Source organism: Mandrillus leucophaeus, unplaced genomic scaffold (assembly GCF_000951045.1).
Source record: "Mandrillus leucophaeus isolate KB7577 unplaced genomic scaffold, Mleu.le_1.0 Scaffold236, whole genome shotgun sequence".
NCBI lineage: Eukaryota > Metazoa > Chordata > Mammalia > Primates > Cercopithecidae > Mandrillus > Mandrillus leucophaeus.
The window spans coordinates 3,425,635-3,445,640 of record NW_012102432.1 but is presented as its reverse complement, the minus strand read 5'-3'; the positions used below and the strand labels follow the sequence as shown (position 1 = coordinate 3,445,640).

The 20,006-nt window shown below is 36.3% G+C and overlaps 1 protein-coding gene across 1 annotated transcript in view; it reads left to right on the top strand.

Moving 5' to 3' along the window:
* Positions 1-20,006, top strand: part of CHD7 (chromodomain helicase DNA binding protein 7) — a 129,686-nt gene that overhangs the window by 74,052 nt on the left and 35,628 nt on the right. The window contains exons 7-14 of the mRNA XM_011982173.1: positions 5,048-5,162; positions 8,690-8,773; positions 10,360-10,497; positions 10,594-10,715; positions 11,068-11,311; positions 12,392-12,568; positions 17,079-17,222; positions 18,729-18,984. Of these exons, the coding sequence (XP_011837563.1) occupies positions 5,048-5,162; positions 8,690-8,773; positions 10,360-10,497; positions 10,594-10,715; positions 11,068-11,311; positions 12,392-12,568; positions 17,079-17,222; positions 18,729-18,984 (1,280 nt within the window). The remainder of the gene's footprint in view (positions 1-5,047; positions 5,163-8,689; positions 8,774-10,359; positions 10,498-10,593; positions 10,716-11,067; positions 11,312-12,391; positions 12,569-17,078; positions 17,223-18,728; positions 18,985-20,006) is intronic.

Sequence of the window (20,006 nt, the reverse complement as noted above, 5' to 3'; positions counted from 1 at the left end):
TGCTTGCTTCCTTACTAATCCCAGGTTTATCCTTTCTGTAAAATTTGGCCTGAGCATGCAGGTATGATTTCCTCTTCTTTCTTACAAAAAAAGAAATTGGTGTACTGTTAGTATATTTTTGTGCTTTGCTTTTTTTCACATCACATTATGGAAATCACTCTACCTCAGTTCATAGGGGTCCTCCTCATTCTTTGTTTCAGCTGTATAGTATTCCATTGCATGACTGTGCCATAACCATTCAACCAACCTCCTGTGTATGTGGGTGTGTAAGTGGCTTCTGATGTTTTCCAATTACAGATAATGCTACAATATATATTCTCATACATATCTCTCTATTTTCAAGTTGTTGGAGGCATGGCTTCCAGGTGAATTCCCAGAAGGGGGTTTGCTAGATACAAAAGGCAAACATGTATGTATTTTTGAGAGATACTGCCAAATTCCCTTCCTTCAGGTTGTATGAATTTGTGTTCCTGTCAGAAATGTATGTGAATACCTATTTCCCCACAATCTTTCTAATATAGTGTGCTGTTTTACTTTTTAATTTTTGTAAGAAATTGTATTTCAGTTGAGGTTTTAATTAGCATTTTCTCTTACTGTGAATAAGAACACCTTTTCATAAGTTTAATGGTCACTTTTTACATCTTGCTTTGTCAGTTGTCTGTGTCTTTTGCTCATTTTCTGTCATGCTCTTAACTTTTAAGAGCTCTTTATATATAAGGGATATTAGTTCTTTATCTGGGTTGCAGCTATCTTTTCTCGGTTTCAATTGTCTTTTGACTTTATGGTGCTTATTGCATTGTCCATTAAAATTTTTTGTACAGTCAGATTTATTAGTTTTTTCTTTTATTGTTTCTAGCTTTTGTGTCATAGCTAGAAAGCCTTTCCCTATATCCAGATTACAGAGGAATTTGTCCATGCTTTCCTTGTGGTTTCATTTTATCTATTTAGGTGCCCGATCCATTTGGTGTTTATTCTTGTGTATTGTGTAAGTCATGGCTCTAAATTAATTTTTTTCAATTGTTATTCTAGCACCATTATTAAAGAGTCAATTTTTGGCCAGGCGCAGTGGCTCATGCCTGTAATCCCAGCACTTTGGGAGGCCAAGGTGGGCTGATCATGAGGTCGGGAGCTTGAGACCAGCCTGGCCAACATAGTGAAACCCATCTCTACTAAAAATACAAAAAATTAGCCGAGCATGGTGACAGGCACCTGTAATCCCAGCTACTCGGGAGACTGAGGCAGGAGAGTCGCTTGAACCTGGGAGGCAGAGGTTGCAGTGAGTCAAGATCGCACCACTGCACTCTAGCTGGGCGACAGTGTGAGACTCCATCTCAAAAAAAAAGAAAGAAAAAAAAAAGAGTCCATTTTTGACTCAAGTGATTTGAGATCCAAACTTTATTATGTCCTAAAGTTTTTTTTATTTTATTTATTTTTTAATTTATCTGTACTTTATGCCTTTGAACTGCTTGTCTATTTATAAGCCAATACCACACTGTTTACTTAGGGAGTCTTTATAGTGTGTTTTAGTATCTGGTAGATCTATTTCCCTAGTAGCTTTTCTCTTTTAATGTTTTCCTGGATATTCTTGCATGTTTATTTTTATATATAAAATTTAGTATTGTTTAGCCCCATATAAATGCCTGTTTGCATTTTATTTATTTACATTGTGTTAAATTTACAACTGTATGATGTATGATGTTGAGTTGCACAGTGTGAAAATGATGTCTTTTCAGTGGTCCAGTTCTACTTTTGTGTCTTATAAGAGTTTTAAATATTTTCTTATACAAATTTTACACATTTTTAATTAAATTTATTGCTAAGTATTTTGTCTTTGTTGGTATTGTGAAAGAGGTTTTCTCTAACATATTTCCTTATTGGTAATTGTTGTTGTGAATGAAGACAATTTGTTGGCTTCTGTATGCTAATTTTATATTCTGCTACATTGCTGTATTATTTTATTATTTGAATTAGTTTTCTAATTGATTCTCTAGGGTTTTCCAGGTACCTGATCATATAATCTGCAAACAGAGATAGCTTTACTTATTATTTTCTAATTATTATGTCTCTTATTGTTTTGACTTGTCAGTGACATTGGCTAATAACCTCAAATACAATATTGAATAATAGTGGAGATAGTAGGTATCCATGCTTTCTGATTTTTGTGGAAAACTGTGGTGTTTCTTCATTTAGTAAGATCTTATCTTTAGAACTAAAATCTTCAAATATGTGTTAACAAGATACCTATCAATTCCTGTCTTCCTAAGTTTTAAAAAAATCCATTGTGGGTGTTAAATTTCATCAAATGTTTTTTCCATGTCAATAGAAATAACTGTGTGATTTTTCTCCTTAGATATATTAATATTGTGTATTTTTAGTGAATTTCCTAATATTGAACCAACCTTGCATTCCTGAAATAACTACTTGGTCATGACGTATTATTTTCTTAATGTGATGTGGAGTCGTGTTTGTTAATATTTTACTTATATTTATTTATAAATATAAATATTTATAAGTATTATAAATATAAATATTTACTACTTTGCACTGATATGGGTAAGGGATATGCACTTTCTTTTTTTTTTTTTTTTAACTGTCAAGATTAGGTGTAAATGTATACCTGTTTCATAGTCATTACGTTTTATTTTTAAATGAAATTTTGTTTTCCAAAGTGACCATAAACTTTATTATCCGTAGGGCCTAGTTCAGATTATTTCTTATTAGCTTCATAATATTTTTCTTACATTTACTTCTTCATAACTTTTAAAAAAAATTAAGTTCTAGTTCAGTTATAACTTTCTCTTGCCTTAATCTATTAAGACAAAGCAGTCTATTTTTGACCCTTTATTCTTCCTTCCTCTTCTTCCTGACTAAGCCTCCAGAGTGGGTTATCATCAGGGTCTAGAAAGCAGAGTCCCACTAAAAGTTTCATCCCAGTTTATAGCAGATAAAGCAGGGCTGGAGCCACTTGCATATATGCCTGTGTCCGGTTCAAGGCTAAACAGGTGGTGCTTTGAAGGCTTTTGCACCTCAGCCAAGACAAGAATACTGACTGACTGCACTTGTGCCTTTTTCTGTCAAATAATTTGGAGACTAGAGCAGATTATTTTTATGTGTTTCTTTTTGTGTATGTGTGGCAGGGGGAACAGGGTCTCCCTCTGTCGCCCAGGCTTGAATGCAGTGGCATGATCTCAGCTCACTGCAACCTCCACCTCTGGGGTTCAAGCAATTTCCCCGCCTCAGCCTCCTGAGTCGCTGGGATTACAGGCACATGCCACCACAGCCTAGCTGATTTTTGTATTTTTTAATAGAGTTGGGGTTTCACCATATTGGTCAGGCTGGTCTCGAACTCCTGGCCTCAGGTGATCTGCCTGCCTCATATAATATGTGTTTCTGATTATGACAGTATTGCATATTATTTATTGGAAATTTGGAAACTGCAAGTTGAAAGCAGAAAATAAAATACTTGCAGTCCTAGTACCCAGAAATAATCAATACAGGTTGAGTGTCCCTTATCTGGAATGGTTGAGATCAGAAGTGTTTTGAATTTTTGATTTTTTCAAATCTGGAATATTTGCATTATACTTTAGTAGTTAAACATCCCAAATCTGAAATCCAAAATGCTCCATTGACCATTTCCTTCAAGTATCATGTTGGTGCTCAAAAAGTTTCGAGTTTTAGAGCATTTTGAATTTTGGATTTTCACATTTGGGATGGTCAACCTGTATTAGCATTTTGATACAATTTTATCTAGTATATTTTCTGTGTGTGTATATAGCATTTATATCAATTCATAGCTATATAACTCATATGTATTTAAAATCCTATTCTCCCTCAATTATAGAAGGACTAAATGAGTCCTATCTTTGAAAATCGTATTAGACATGGTTATCGGTTATGTGTTACTTAATATCATAAGCATTTCCTTTATCATGAATCATTTTTGAAAAATTTGTAATGGTTGTATAATTTTTTTTTTACTTGTTTTAAACTTGTGACTTCTGTGAACTAAAGCACAATTTCTAAGAGTACTAGTATGTTGATTCTGAAAGAGATATATATATTCAAGCATATAATTTCTTTTTAATGTCATCACCAGAAAGAGAAATAAGAGGCTGTCAAGGCTATTTGAAGGGCAGGGAGAGGGTGATGGGACAAAATAATATTGAAGAACTAAACAAAAGAATGTCAGAGTTGCCATAAAACATTAACTGTGTACCTGTGAGTGTTGGAGAAGAAAAGGGAAGTACAAATGTATTCCAGTTCAGGTGAGGGAAGACACCATACATGCTCAGAGCAGGGGGTGGCGAGGCCGGGGGTGGGGGTTGCCTCGTGCAGGTACAGATGATAGCAAGTGAAACATTCACAGGGGACCAAGGGATATCATTGCAGAACGCCTGGAGGAACACAGCCTGGGAGACCAGCAACTGATAAAGAGCTGGTTAAGGGCATGGCCCAGTGTTCCAGGAGCAAACAGTGGTTCTTTCCTCCTAGATTGTTCTAGAAGGACCAGGTTAGGTTTCCCTTTGGGACCAGTATGATAGGCCTTGGATGACTCTAGGGTACCCTACACCTCTTATCTCCAAAGAAACTGCTGTTTTAAATTTGAATTATTTTAACTTGATAAAAACCTATTTCTCAATGGTAGGAGATTCAAAGTATAAATTCAGAATTAAGGTCACCCTGTAGTGCTAATTTTATGTTGAAGTGTAACCTATTCACTTATGGAAATAGATTGTTATTAGGCCATTCTCTCTCTGTCTCTTGTGTCTGTCTGTCTCTCTCTCTCTCTCTCTCTGTCACTGTCTCTCTCCGTTGGTAGCTGGTAAGAGAGCTGGAGGCTTAGGACAGAAGGCAAATTTTAGGCACTAATATTGAGTTTCTCTTCTTATTCTAAACATTATTGGGTATATTAAATGTTGCTCAGCAGCCTTAATGAGTAATTAAGCAGATTATTTTAATTATCTGTTTAGTTGACTTTTTTGAATAAGACATAATAACGGATTAATTATATTCTACATATTTCAAGGATATTATTTTGTTCTTTCAGCTCTTATCTTCATTGTCAGTGGGCATCCGTAGAAGACCTGGAAAAAGATAAGAGAATTCAGCAAAAAATTAAACGATTTAAGGCAAAGCAGGGCCAGAACAAGTTCCTTTCAGAGGTACGAAATACCTGCTTACTTTTCCAAAGTATTTACTTTATTAAAATGTTCTAAATTTAAAATTTTAGTTCCGTGAATTAAGAAAAAATAGTTAGTCTCATTTGGTGCTGTTACTTGCATATTGGTAACTGGTTCTTGCTAACAAATTTGTAAACAGGAAATTTCTCATTCTTCCTGTTGCTTAGGCTAGAAGATATGGGTCCTTATGATATTATGTGGAAATAGTGGTGATGGTATGATAAAAATCTTGTAATGAAAGTACAGTTAGTAGGCGATGAAATTAAGTGGACAGAAGTTCTATTGAGATTTAGCAGGTTAAGAACTCTACAGTAAATGTTAAGTACAAGTTCTAAGATACAAAAGCTTAACTTGTGTTGGGGAAAGTATGTGGCAAATTTATTTTGTTCAAGTCAATGCCTAATCACAGAGAGTTCACTAAACTGATTTTCGCAAATGCTGTGTTGTAGCATAGAAACTGGTAATAATATCTTTGCCTGTGTCCCTTTATCCCAGGTATCAGTCTGGAAATACAGCAATAGTACGTCAGGGAAGAACATCTGCATTTACTAGAAGTGCCAGTTCTGCCCTCTGCCTCCGCAGTATAGTCAGTTACATTTTTTTAAAAGTGCTTTCACAAGCTGCTTACTAGGGTCTCTGGACTTTTGATCGTCAATTTGGTTCCACTTAACAGCCTCAAGTAGATAAAAGAAAAACCCTAACATTGAAAGATAAGACTTGCTGATTTATTAGTTCCTCTTTTCATAAAAGAGTTGACAGAATGTAGACTTTATGTAAAGAAGCATACAATTTGATTCAAAATAGTATCTGTTTAACAACCTGCTTTGCACTGCCACCCCTTTTTGGAGATGAAGGAAAGTGGGACAGAAGAACACTTAGTACTTTTATGTTATAAAATCCTTATACTATCAGGTAACAAGTCTGTGTTCTTCTGGGTTTTGATTTCCATGATCCCAACTGGCCTATGGTAAAGTCTGCGTTCGATGGGAGATCATGTGGTTGTTCTTTTACTGGACACATGTCTGCATCACTACCCCTGGCACTCTGAGTGTGCAGCATTTTTGGCAGTGCAGTGGTTCGGACTGAGTGGAATGGGGTTACTCGAATGTGACTCAATTCATAGATCTTGGAGAATATTAAGATTCTTCAAAGAACTTGGAGGAAAATTCTTTTGAAGAAAGAATCTTAATATTTGATTTTGAGAACAATGCTATGAGGTTCTATTTTTCATGCCCTTCTTAAGAAATCAGAGTTGAATTTTTGGGACATTGGATGAGCTGAAATCATTAGCCTCCTTTTAGAAAGAGACACCATATGTTCTGCTTACCTTTTCTGTGGGCCAGGGGGAGGGAGACAGGCAGAAGCACAATGGTAGCTTTCCCCCCATCCCTAAATCCTGGTCCTGTTTATTAAGTTTATTTTTATTCTGTCTCCTGTAGTCACACAGTCTTTAGGAAATTGTGCCTAGCCCTAGGTATACATACCAAAGTTGAATGTACATTATTTACCTGGTAACTTGTCAGCTAGAAATCTTAGTTTCTGTCCTAAGTGGGAGTTAGCAGAGAAGGATGGCAATCCCCTTCCTCCCTCTCTTTTACACATGAAAATGCACATGCCCCCATTTGTTTCATCCCATACATGATCATGGCTTCAAGTGTTCCATGGCTGTTCTGCTTTAAGATTTTCAGTTTCAGCTGCTTTTACTTCTTTGTTTCTACTTAGGCTGCCTTACAAGCCTGCTGCAACTAAAAATCTCTATTCAAAAACATCATTTAGACTGGAAATTTCATCACATGTGTGATGCCACAGATTACTCACTTAAAGGGTAGAAATGTTTAGGAAAAGTTAAGGATTTTAATTCAGCACTGGCTATGAAAGCTCGTGTTTAAGAACAAGTTTTCTTAGAGGGAATTTTTGCTATCAAAACGTGGTTTTGAGAAAGTTTAAGTGTTTCTGCTGTACATGGATAACATGCGTGTTTACCTAAGTCTAGAAGCTTTTGAAAAGCCAGTTTATTAATATACTAATACTTTATATTAATTGAACATTTCAATGGATTTTTTTTCCTTACTAATCACCTCTGTGTAAAAGCCTGAGGTAGCTGAGACATGTATTTGTGTTTCTGCTTTCTGTTTCGTAATTCACAGTTCAAAGCTTCCCAAGTGGGTGTTTTAAGAGGGCCGAGTAGCCAGGGACAGTTTGTTGCTCTTGAGCAGATGATGACTGAACTGCTTATCTTTTCAACCTGCAATTCAAGGGATATGAATGGTGTCTAAGTGACTTCTAGTTTGCCTTTTGCAAAATATTTTAATGCAGTTATATTATTGATAAGTTAATTGAGAGGTACACATAATAAAATGTGTCTTTTGTTTTCTAACATCTGAAACTTGCCTGACCCTAACTTCTTTTGGGTATGGCTTAGTCTATAACTCTTTTTTCTTTTCTTTTTTTTTTTTTTTTTTTTTTTTTTGAGACAAAGTGTCGCTCTGTCACCCGGGCTGGAGTGCAGTGGTGCGATCTCGGCTCACTGCAACCTCCGCCTCCCAAGTTCAAGCGATTCTCCTGCCTCAGCCTCCCAAGTAGCTGGGATTACAGGCACCTGCCATCACACCCAGCTAATTTTTTGTATTTTTAGTAGAGACGGGGTTTCACCACGTTGGCCAGGCTGGTCTTGAGCTCCTGACCTCGTGATCTGCCCGCCTTGGCCTCCCAAAGTCCTGAGATTACAGGCATGAGCCACCGCACCCAGCCTGTAACTTTTTATGAGCCAAATTCTAGTCTTTTATATGAGATGCCTTGGCAAGCAGCAATATTACTTTACTTTTGTAAGATTATTTAATATATTGGTTAAATAAGCCAATTATTTAGGCCTTATTTCTTTATCCTTAATACTTTTACCTAAACACACTATATTCAGTGTAAATCATTAGAAAACTTAGATTAATGATAAGACTGTGATTCTAAATGAGGTACTAATATTGATTGACAAATACTACCAAACATTGTAAACTCTGATCATGCTAAAATATGAAATTAGCTGGTTTCAGTGTATTTGGCTTTTGAATAACATTTTGTAAATGATGCTATAAGGCATCGGACAGCTCCAGGAGTTATGAGATTCCAAGTAACACTTACTTTGCATGACTCTGATTCTTCATTGCAAACTGTAGTTTCAGGAATGCTAAATGCATCGCATGCCATAAGCCTTTTGGATTGCTCATTAGTGAATTGTAATTTCACACTTCATTTAAAATATTCTTAAACATTCTCTCACAGTAAAAGGTTTCACACGGTAATTAAAAGACCCAGTTAACAAAGTCTGAGAAGTCTGATTTCCTCATGGGGAATGATTTTGCTAAATTGTAGCATTTCAATTAATGTAATAGAATTTGGCAAATTTAAGTGTTGTATTGCTATGACCCAAAATATTATTGCTTGGTGAAAAGTGGAGTAGTATTTCATCTTGGAAAATAAATAAACCTTTAACTCTTTTTTCCCCTTTGGTGTAGATTGAGGATGAGCTTTTTAATCCAGATTATGTGGAGGTTGACCGGATAATGGACTTTGCACGTAGCACAGATGACCGGGGAGAGGTAACAGGAGATCATTTGTATTACGAAGTGGTGATTCAGGCAGTCCATACATGTTTATAGAGAAGATGGTAGAATCCTAGACCTGGTCTTGGTCAGAGCCTTGGACTATGACACACTTGGCCTAAATTTAACTGAAATTTAATGATTTATTATTAGTTTTATGACTTAATAAATAATAGTGCTAAATATGTTTTATGTTTAGTCTGAGAGCTTTTTAAAAAATTGATTTTCAATATGAAAGAAACACATTGACGTTTTGCACAATTCCACAATATGATAAAGAATTCAGTACATTTTGGTATAATTCTGTCATGTAGCACAAAGTATCCTTATATAATTGAGTGTCTCTTGTGGCAGAATGGAGTTTAAGGTTATTTAGAATTGGGCATCATTAGTGAAGTTGATGAATTCATTTAATGCAGTGCACAGAGGCTAATGGACGTTATTTCTCTTAAAAGATCCCAGTCTCAACACTCTCATTTTGCTTTGCAAAACTCTGTGAGATTATAAGGGATATTTGATAGGGAAGTAAGAATGAAGACAAGTGTAGTGACTTCTGAGTATTGTGTCTTGATAATGATGTGCCCACCCACCATGAGTTCTGTCTTTCCTGGCTTCTCCATGTAAATTGAATTTTATATATACAGTGTTTGGATCTTGCTTGTCTAGGAAGGGTCTGCAAAGAACTCCCATTTTCTTCTAAACTCTGTGTCATGACACTCTATGATGTTTCCAAGACCATATCTGTAACATGATCTTTACTTTTCTAGTTTTCCTTAGTTATACTTCAAAAAATTGTTTCATAGCATATTTACATTGCACAGCAAATATTTTTCACATTACGACCAGGTCAGCGTACTTTGGTCCTGAAATGAAGGTCAACAAACCCAAGTGTTTTCTAGAGGAGAGACAAAGGAAATCCTGTTGATCTGCATTACCTGAAATATTTTGCGCTCCACCCTTCTAAAGCTCAAATACGTTATTTTAGTGTGATTGGATACAAATAGTATCACTCTTTTTAAGGAAAAGATAGAGATCCTAATAAATTTAAGTGTATGTCTCATTTTTAAAGAAACCAGCCAATTATGTAAACATTTAAATATGCTAAGATGATTTACCATGTAAGTCTGAATCAAACTCCTGATGAATGATTTGTGCAGATAAAAAAAAATCTCAAATTCAGCTTTACTGTTTACTAGCTATTTCTTTATACTTCCTGGCTTTCGAACATCACTTACCAATGATTTTGATAAAAGGCTAATTTGTTCTGATAATACCCAGTAATACTGTTTCCAGTTTAGACTTGAGACTCTTAACTAGGAACAGCTGTTTTATGGCCATAGTTTTTAAATTTTTGTCAATTCAGACTTACTCATGCCAGGATAATGTCTATTGATAAATGAAGTAGAGCATGCTTTTCCTTAATGTATATGTAAATATACATGTATATGTATATATGTATAGGTATAAACGTGTGTGTATATATACACATATATACACACATATATACATATACACACATATGTGTGTGTGTATATGTATGTGGTCAAATTAATCCAATTCTGATTTATTTAAATCTGGTCCAGCCTGTGACTCACTATCTGGTGAAGTGGTGTTCACTTCCTTATGAAGACAGCACATGGGAGCGGAGGCAGGACATAGATCAAGCAAAGATCGAGGAGTTTGAGAAACTAATGTCCAGGGAGCCGGAAACAGAGCGTGTGGTAAGAATTGGCTGATGGTAGAGAATTTAATTTGAAAATAGCATAGTGGTGTGGTCTTTGGGAAACCACTAATGGGATTTACTATATTTGAAACAGGAGCGACCTCCTGCTGATGATTGGAAGAAATCGGAGAGTTCCAGGGAGTATAAAAACAATAACAAACTCAGGGAATACCAGTTGGAGGGAGTAAACTGGCTACTTTTCAATTGGTACAACATGTATGTAAAACAAGTTTTTCTTCACTTTTAAATATATCTGTAGTTTCTTTCCTTTAGTTGTTGAAAATAATAAAGAACTTAATGTTTTAACTCTAATAAGAACTTTTTAAAAAAGCATTGAAAATATATGTAACATTTATTTAACAGATATTAAACAGAGATTGATATAAGTATGTAAAATAATTTTTATTCTTTGAGAATTTTGTTTGAAAATATATTTTGTTGAATCTAAGAGAACATCTAAAGCCTTTGAGTATGCATTTGTGAGTACAATGGTATATATTTTGTGAAATGACAGCAGTGTCTCATATCCATACTCATTAAACTTTTGTACTTTATTTTCCTCCAAAAGGCGAAACTGCATTTTAGCAGATGAAATGGGTTTGGGAAAAACTATCCAGTCCATTACATTTCTCTATGAGATATATTTGAAAGGAATCCATGGCCCTTTTTTAGTAATTGCCCCATTGTCCACAATCCCCAACTGGGAAAGGGAATTCCGAACCTGGACAGAGTTGAACGTGGTTGTGTATCATGGGAGTCAAGCTAGTCGTCGGACCATTCAGTTGTATGAAATGTACTTCAAAGATCCCCAGGTAAACTGTCACAGGTTGTATTCTGTGTGCTTATTCTGTGCATTTTAAGGTGTTAAAAGAAAACAAAGTCTTGGTGACTTGGGAAGGCCTAAATTTTGCCAAATTGAGAAATTTGCTTTAGATATCTGACTCAATTTACATTTGTATTATCTGTGTCTATAGATTAAAAAAGCAGCTCTTTATTTTTATAGCTTTGGTTTTTCTGATTATTAGATTAGAAGGAATGAAATTTTTTGCCTTGGATGATCACTGAAATCTGTTTAATGCTTTGATATGTTAATTAGTTTTATTTCGCAAGCCTAAGAGAAAACTAAACAAAAAATGGTAATATTAAATGTGAATAGAAAGAATATTTTATTATGGTATTGCTAGAAGTGAAAAATAGTAAGATGTAAAAAGTCCTTGAAATATATGACACATTGAATGAAATATATCCCAAGGGAGGAATTTATGCTTTGGCTGTTAGTAGCAATTGCTTTAATTTTTTCTTATTCTAGTTACCTTTATGCCATTAGTGTGTATCAACAGTGAAGCATTATAAATGACATGATAAGGAAGAATAATATATGCTAAAATAGTTTTATGTTATGGGTAGTAAATGGAAGTCCTGTAATTGCAAATAGGACTTTTGCTATATATATATGTTTTGCTATATATATATATATTTATATATAGAGAGAGAGATAGATGTGTGTGTGTATTCTAAGTATAAAATCTGACCTACAATTAAATAACTAAAGGAGAAAAAATATTGAAGTCTGTATCTTTAGATTTGGGAAATTATTATAAATTTTGTCATATGTGAATGTGTGACTAGAATGGGTATACTTAGTGGTAAGTGATGCACGTGCTCTATTAGGAGATTAGATCCAAAATTTACTGACAGTTTTGTCATTTGTTTTACAATTCTGTTTTACCATATAGTTTAAAACTGCCAAAATAACTTGAAAACAGATGTATGTCATCTAAAATAAAGAGATCTCCAAAGGGATAAATATATATGTTTATGCTATTTATTCATCCTTAAAGTTATTTATGTAGTCATTAATGCTTAATAATAATTCAGAGTTGTTCTTATAGGGTCGAGTGATAAAGGGGTCCTATAAGTTTCATGCCATCATCACTACATTTGAGATGATTTTGACTGATTGTCCTGAGCTGCGGAATATTCCATGGCGCTGTGTAGTCATTGATGAAGCCCACAGGCTGAAGAACAGGAACTGCAAGCTGTTGGAGGGACTCAAGATGATGGACTTGGTCAGTGATCATACTGGTGACTGCACTGAACCTGAATAGAATTGTTGCTGAGTTGATAGTCCCACTGCTCTGAATTTGATGCCTGTAAACAGTATTTGAAAAGCTTGTCAAATATTGTGGTATATTCTCTGGAACTTTCAGTTATTCAAAAGTTGTTGCCTTTTGGATTCTTACATTGTTGGCTAGTGTCTATTAAACAGTTGTCTTATAGCAGAGTGTAATCATGATATCTTCACTAAAGTGAGTTTCAAGTTTTTGTTTTACCCTTTGTTCATAAATACAGGTTGATCATACCAAATACAAAAATCCCAGAATCCAAAACTTTTTGAGTACCCACATAATGCTCAAAGGAAATGCTCATTGGAGCATTTCGGATTTTGGATTTTCTCATTTGGGATGTTCAGCCTGTAAGTATAAATGCAGATATTCCAAAATCTAAAAATATCTGAAACCTGAAACACTTTGGTCCCAAGAATTTTGGATAAGGGATACTTAACTTGTACTGCCATTTCATTAAGTGTTGGGCCAAGCTTTACTTCAGTGATGATAGTCCAGTTATTTTCCATGGCTCATAGGTTTTGTCATACTGTGGCCAGCAGGACTTGTAGATGCAAGTTCTCAATGAGTTGAGTAGGATATCTGGGGTTGGTTTAGTTCGCACAGATGCTTAGAAGTTTGGGGCATTACAATGCCTCAGATTTAATCTGGAGTTTTACACCACGCTTGTCCCATACTTTTCCAGCTTCCCAAGAGATGATCAGGTCTTCCTGAGTAGATTTTCTAGATTTTTTTTCAGTAGGAGCATCATGGAATAGCATATCATAAGAGTAGAAGGATTTGATTTATTTTCTGTCTAATATTGCTGTGTGTATGATTTCCTAGTGGGAATTTCAACATGACCTGTCATCCTCAGGCTTCTTTTCACTCCATAGTTTATATCGTGGTTATGATCACTTATATTTTATTTTTAATGTACATTTTGAAAGCAAAGCTACTGTCGTTTAGCATGCCTTGGATGATTTGATGAGTTTCATGGAAGTACAGAAAGGTTTTTAAAATATTTTTAATGCTAATTTCTATAGGCTAATTTGATCTTTTGTTAACTGAGAGTTTGAGATGAGAAGGAGTATTCTATGTATTCATGGCCATATATTTTTAGCTGAAGACTGTTATTACCAAAAAACACCTAAAAGCTTTTTGTTGCAGCTGATTCTCTGAAGCAGCTTATTTTATTCTTAAAGAGATTAGATTTGCCAGCTTTGCTTTTAGTTTAAAACAAAAAAATCTAGTTTTGCTTAAAGGAAAAAGTCTGACTGAATTATCCTATTTAGGATGGGATTTCCCATTTTTCTTCCTAAAGAATTATTATTAAAGCTATCCTAAGATCTGTCTCAAAGCAGTTGACTGTTATTTGGTGGCCAATCCACAAAACAAGTGAGAGTGCTTAGAAACAGTGAATAGTCTCAGGGACCTTGGTAAGCATATGGAAAAGAGAAACTCTGTGTTTGCATGTGTTCACTCCAGGTGATACTTAAGCATTAAAATGAAGTAAACTTGTATTTGCAGGTAAACACTAATGCTTATGATATAATCTAAATATATCTTCTCAGTAGGGATCCACCTTCATAGTTTTCTACTAAGAGACAGTTATGTCACCATTTCCTGAAGGCTTAAACAGTCATCTGACTGAGCTTATCTGAGTTGTGTTCTATTATTAGTTCATGTGTTCCCAGATAGTAGATTCTTACTGTAAAACATTCTTTCATTGGTGAGTACACATTAATTTAACTCTGTCAACATCAAACAATCTGATTGTCACTGGGCTATTTTTTTTTTTAATTTAAGTTCTAGGGTGCATGTGCAGAATGTGCCGTTTGTTACATAGGTGTACATGTGCCATGTTGGTTTGCTGCAACCATCAACTTGTCATTTACATTAGGTATTTCTCCTAATGCTATCCCTCCCACAGCCTCCCACAATCTTTAGGCTAGTTCAAAGAGTTTTCTATTATTTATACTAACATTTGATTAATGGATTAGAATCTGTTATCCAAATAATTTTCCTATTACATATTGCAGTGTTCTTAAGCTTTTTCACATGATGGCACATACAGAAAATGAATGCCACACTTGGGTAAAAACAGAAGGCTGCCTACTGCCACGGGACACCACCAGTCCTGGGTGTCCTGACCTTCCCCAAGGACTTATAACCTGTACTCATCCTTGGCTCACCAACTGGGAAGCTCTGATTAGCACATGAACAAAATATTTATTTTTCTAATGATCGGGAGTATTTATTTGAGAAGAAATGTTTTCAAGATGGAACACATTGTTGTTCAGAATATAATTGTATTTGTCCAATTCCAAACAGCTCATTGTCTGGTCTTTAAATCCTTACTTAAAAAGTAAGCATCTTGATAACTTAGCCACTTTCTACTTTTTATTCTTTCCTACAATAAGTCACAGTCAAAATAGTGGATAGTAACTATATCCAGCTACGGCACAGGCCATAGGGAACTGCTGTTACCTGCACTAGACTTACTTGCGATGAAAATGTGCTTGATGAGGATTATCTCCAAGTGCATTCCCAGAAAGGAAGACCAATGAGTGTCTTCAGCTCTGCAGGCACCAAGGAAATGTTTGTAAAGATGATACGTTGAGGGACAGTCACCGTCCTCACAGTCCTCCACAGGAGCTCTGGGAAAACAGCCATCTCGTTGTCCTCCATCCACGAGGAGGGGATGCTGTGGAGGTCATGGTAGTTCTTCATTGATTCTGGTATCTCTTTCATTGTCAGGAAACCTGACACACAGAGTCTTCTTAAAATGAAATTAAATGGACATCACTTCGTCGGAGCTAAAAGGAATAGTAATGTTGTCGAGGCAGAAGCACATCTGCTGGCATAGGTGGAGGTGATAAGGTCCATCGCCTGAGTTTCTTACATGATGTTTTGTGAGACTGTGCATAGTAATTGTGTATTTTTTTATTGTTACCCACTTTCAAATTGATACCTCGTTTTATTCCACTATTTGTAGGTAACTGTATGAAAGGATTTTGTGTATAATCATTTGGTGTAACTATAATTGAAGGGAAGCTGCCTAAGAAAGGAGTGCTTTCCTTTTTTCAAATAAGTTTATTTTGAAATTAATAAGTTAAAAAGGCTTTGACTTTTAAAATATTTGGTTAGGCAGTCAAGATTTAATTTAATGTAGTAATAAAGGATATGAAAAAACTGGGAGACACGATAATCAATACAGCTCATCTATTGCAGTAACTCTTTCCTGAATATGTGATGGGGCTTAAAAAAAAGTTCTTGCATACAGTAATCCAGGACTTGGGTATGTCAGTGATTGTGGCCCAGGCTATCCACAAGTGTGGTGGTACATTAGAAAAAAATTGATCGATTGATCCCTACTGTTTTTGAATTTACTGAGTCTGAAGATGATGGTGGTCCACGAAACTGCCTCAGAGACTTTATTCAAAGGGAAGAGGAAGAGGAATACAAGTATATTGAACTCCTTTACCTCACTTTCAAAGAGCTTCATTGACAGAGATGACATGGTAGATATTAAGAAAATTAGCATGTTCTTACGTCATTCATCTAGTATCTACTGAGCGTATACTCTGCTTGGCAACCAAGACTTCTCAGGTTCCGAGTTAAGTCAGAATATTGCTTTCTCAACTACTGGGAGGTATAATTACTTTCTGAAATAGTTTTGTTAGCTGTGCTGTGTACCAAATGGCCAGAGAAAGCAGAAAATAATAGGGTTCTTAAGATTAATATCTCACTATTGTTAAGACTGGCCATTGTAAAACAGCTCCTCTGTATTGCATATATAGAAATAGGAGGACAGGGTACAACTGCATGAGGAAAGCTGGGGAAAAGAGTTCGTAAACAGGAAGAATTAATTAAAGAAATACCTAACTTGGTTCAAAGAGACAAATTTATAAATAGCATCTGATTTTTAAAAAAAAAGTGATTGTGGTATTTACAACCAAGTTGACCTCTTTGCTAGTTGGAAATTTTTGCAGAACAAAATAGTTTTTCATATGCTGTTGCATGTGGAACTTCTTTTGTCTCTATGAAGTGAGTCATGCAGGAAGCAGATGGAGAGATGAGAGCACTGTTGATGTAGAGAGCAGAAAGAAGCATGCATGTTTCATCTGAATCTAGGGATTCTAGGAAAAAAACTTAACTGGTGGGGATAAAAGCATTGAGAGTTGGGGACTTAAAAAGCCATGGCACTAAAATACTGACCTATAACTCCAGGAAGAAACAAAATGGCAAGACACATTTAAGGACCCTGTAGAGTTCTGGAGAGGACTGTCCCCAGATCTGTTTACCTGACACAGAAATCGTGTTCTAATATCTCTGTTTTCATGCCTGATTCCTATACTTTTCATAGGATAGATGAGTAGGAGTAGAACAGTGGATATCTAGTGAGAGGCTCTGGTTTTAAGAAAGTGTTTTTGTTACAATTTGATTAGTGGTTTTCCTTGCGTTACCTCAGGAACACAAAGTGCTGCTGACGGGAACCCCACTCCAGAACACTGTGGAAGAACTCTTCAGCTTGCTTCATTTCTTGGAACCAAGTCGCTTCCCTTCAGAAACCACATTTATGCAAGAATTTGGTGATCTAAAAACAGAAGAGCAGGTATTTATCACCTCTACTTTGTATTTCACTCATAAAATTGAAGATTATCCCATGAAACAGCAAAATATTAAGTTATTTTAAAGTGTGATTATATTACAGTTTTTCCCACCTAGTACACAGAACCTTAGATACCCTTTCCTTGGACTTTCTAGGTCATCATCGTAAAGGTTTTCTTCTTTATTTGTTTGTTTGCTCTTGTGAAGGACTGTTGAGATTTATAGAGAGGTTACATACCTGTTGATAGAATTTTCAGAGATAGTTGTGCTGTGCAGGTTGGTAGTTTTGCTATGTATGTGTAGTTTTGGGGATGATGTCAGATGCCACTGACAGTGATAGAGCTGTTTGCCTACTGCAGTTTTGAGTCTCTGTTCTTTGTGAAGCATCTATACTCAGCCACAATGCTTACTTCTTCAAGCCTACATATTTTCACTTTAGAAACTTAGGGCATAACCACTGCACAGTATTTCTGTGAGAAATAAATGAAGTATTGTGTATGAAAAGTGCTTGGGCCAGGCATGGTGGCTCATGCCTGTAATCCCAGCACTTTGGGAGGCTGAGGCAGGTGGATCATGAGGTCAAGAGTTTGACACCAGCCTGACCAATATGGTGAAACCCAGTCTCTACTAAAAAAAAAAAATACAAAAATTAGCCGGGCGTGGTGGTGGGCGCCTGTAGTCCCAGCTACTGTGGAGACTGAGGCAGGAGACTAGCTTGAACCCGGGAGGCAGAGGTTGCAGTGAGCCAAGATCGCGCCACTGCACTCCAGCCTGGGCGACAGAGTGAGACTTGGTCTCAAAAAAAAAGAAAAAAAAAGTGCTTGGCTATTTTATATGCTGTAAGAGTTATGTGGGTATTAGTTATAATGTGTGTGCTGTATTTGAAATAAATATGGAGATAGACGTGAAATCTTGGTTTTTATGTGCCATCTCCCCTGACTTACTGTCTAAAACCTCTTAGCTCGGTTCAGAGTAAGGTCTGTTTTGTTTTTCTTTTCTAAAATAAAAACCGTATGGAGTACTCAGTTCTCTTGCCAATCAATAGAAAAGAGAACCAGGGAGAGATGTCTCTGCTGGCTCCTTCCTGCAGGGACTAGATTGCTCCTGGCTCACTTCCTCTCATTCTTTAGCTCTGCCTAGAAAGGAAGAGAATAGAAACAGAGCATTGCCATGACACTGTCTTGTCGCTCTTCTCTATCTTCCCTATGGCTTAGAGCAAACAGAATGGAAAGCTACATGAATATGTTGGATTTCTGCTGGATGCTTTTCAAGCCTTCTGGCTGTTCAGGGCTCCTGGATGGATGAAATAGTTCATTTGACATAGAATCATCCAACCTTCGTGCACTGCTTTTATGAAAGCTGAAAGATGAGCTCCTTCATTCTCTCACTGGGCTTTGAAAAATGCAAATGGATGGTTAATGAATGAGATAATCCTGATGTTTCATGTTAGAATATGTTTTAACTTACCATCAAATCATGACACAAGTATTTACTTAAGGTCCTTTTTTAGGTGCAAAAACTTCAAGCTATTCTAAAGCCAATGATGTTGAGACGTCTCAAAGAGGATGTAGAAAAGAACTTGGCCCCCAAAGAAGAAACTATTATTGAAGTTGAGCTAACAAATATTCAGAAGAAATATTACCGAGCCATCCTTGAGAAGAATTTCACATTTCTTTCCAAAGGCGGTGGGCAAGCTAACGTACCTAACCTGTTAAACACTATGATGGAATTGCGGAAGTGCTGCAATCATCCGTACCTTATTAATGGTAAGCCTGCTCTGCTCACAAACTTGCTTAAGTGACGGTTGAAGCCCAGAAATCCTTTTCTGCCCCCAGACTGGGGATTTCATGGTATATAGTCATTCCTGTCTCCTGTCCACTCAGCATGGATTTCACCAGCTTCCCACTTTCTGTGATGCCTCCTTCTGTGTTTGCTGAAGGCGAGTGACCATTGCCCCAGCAATCGCTAAAATGGAATCTCACTTTGCCTTTCTCCTACCTCCCTGTGCTTGAAAAGAGGCATTAGTTTTCCATGGCTGGAAGTCATCTGAAGTGCTAACAGCCAAAGAGAAATTAACCCCTAATGGAGGTTTTCTTGGGGTGTGTGTATTTAAATCAGAGATGTTAAAGAGGAACTTAGGTGTGGGCAGACAGCTAACAGCTGTCTCAAGCCTTTGATAGAAAATGCCCTCATCTTCCTCTCAGTCCAGAGTCATCTAGCACCTCTGTCCTCCGAGAACAAAAAGATTAACTTAAAGCTTTGATAATTTATGGGCCTCCTCTTTTCTTAACTAAATTGATAGTGTTATATAACTCATGGCTTAAAACCTTTATTATGCATTTTTGGAAATCATTAAGGTGATAAATATTTCATGCTTATGTTGTATAAGATACTCTGGAGAATACAAAGGTAAATAAGAAGGGAGCATTCGCCACAAGCAGTCTTCAGTTAGCTGAGAGATTGAGATTGGGGGAGTCTTTAGAAGGAGATGGCCTTTTAAGGCAAGTCTGCAGGGGTAGAAAGGATTTTCCCAGGAGAGTTAGAAAAAGAAAGGATGTTTAGGCTGAAGTAATGATACAAGCAAAGAGAGGGGATCAGGAAAACAATGAGGAACTTGCCCAAAGTAAAAGGCACACATAAGAAATGCACCTTAGTCATGGCTTGGACCCTGCTGCAGAATTCCTTAAAGGCAAGTGCTTGGAACCTCCGCTCTCCTCTGCAGGCAGTGAAGAACCACAACTAGTGTTTGAGCTGAGCATTGATAAGAAATATGATTCAGGGTGATGCG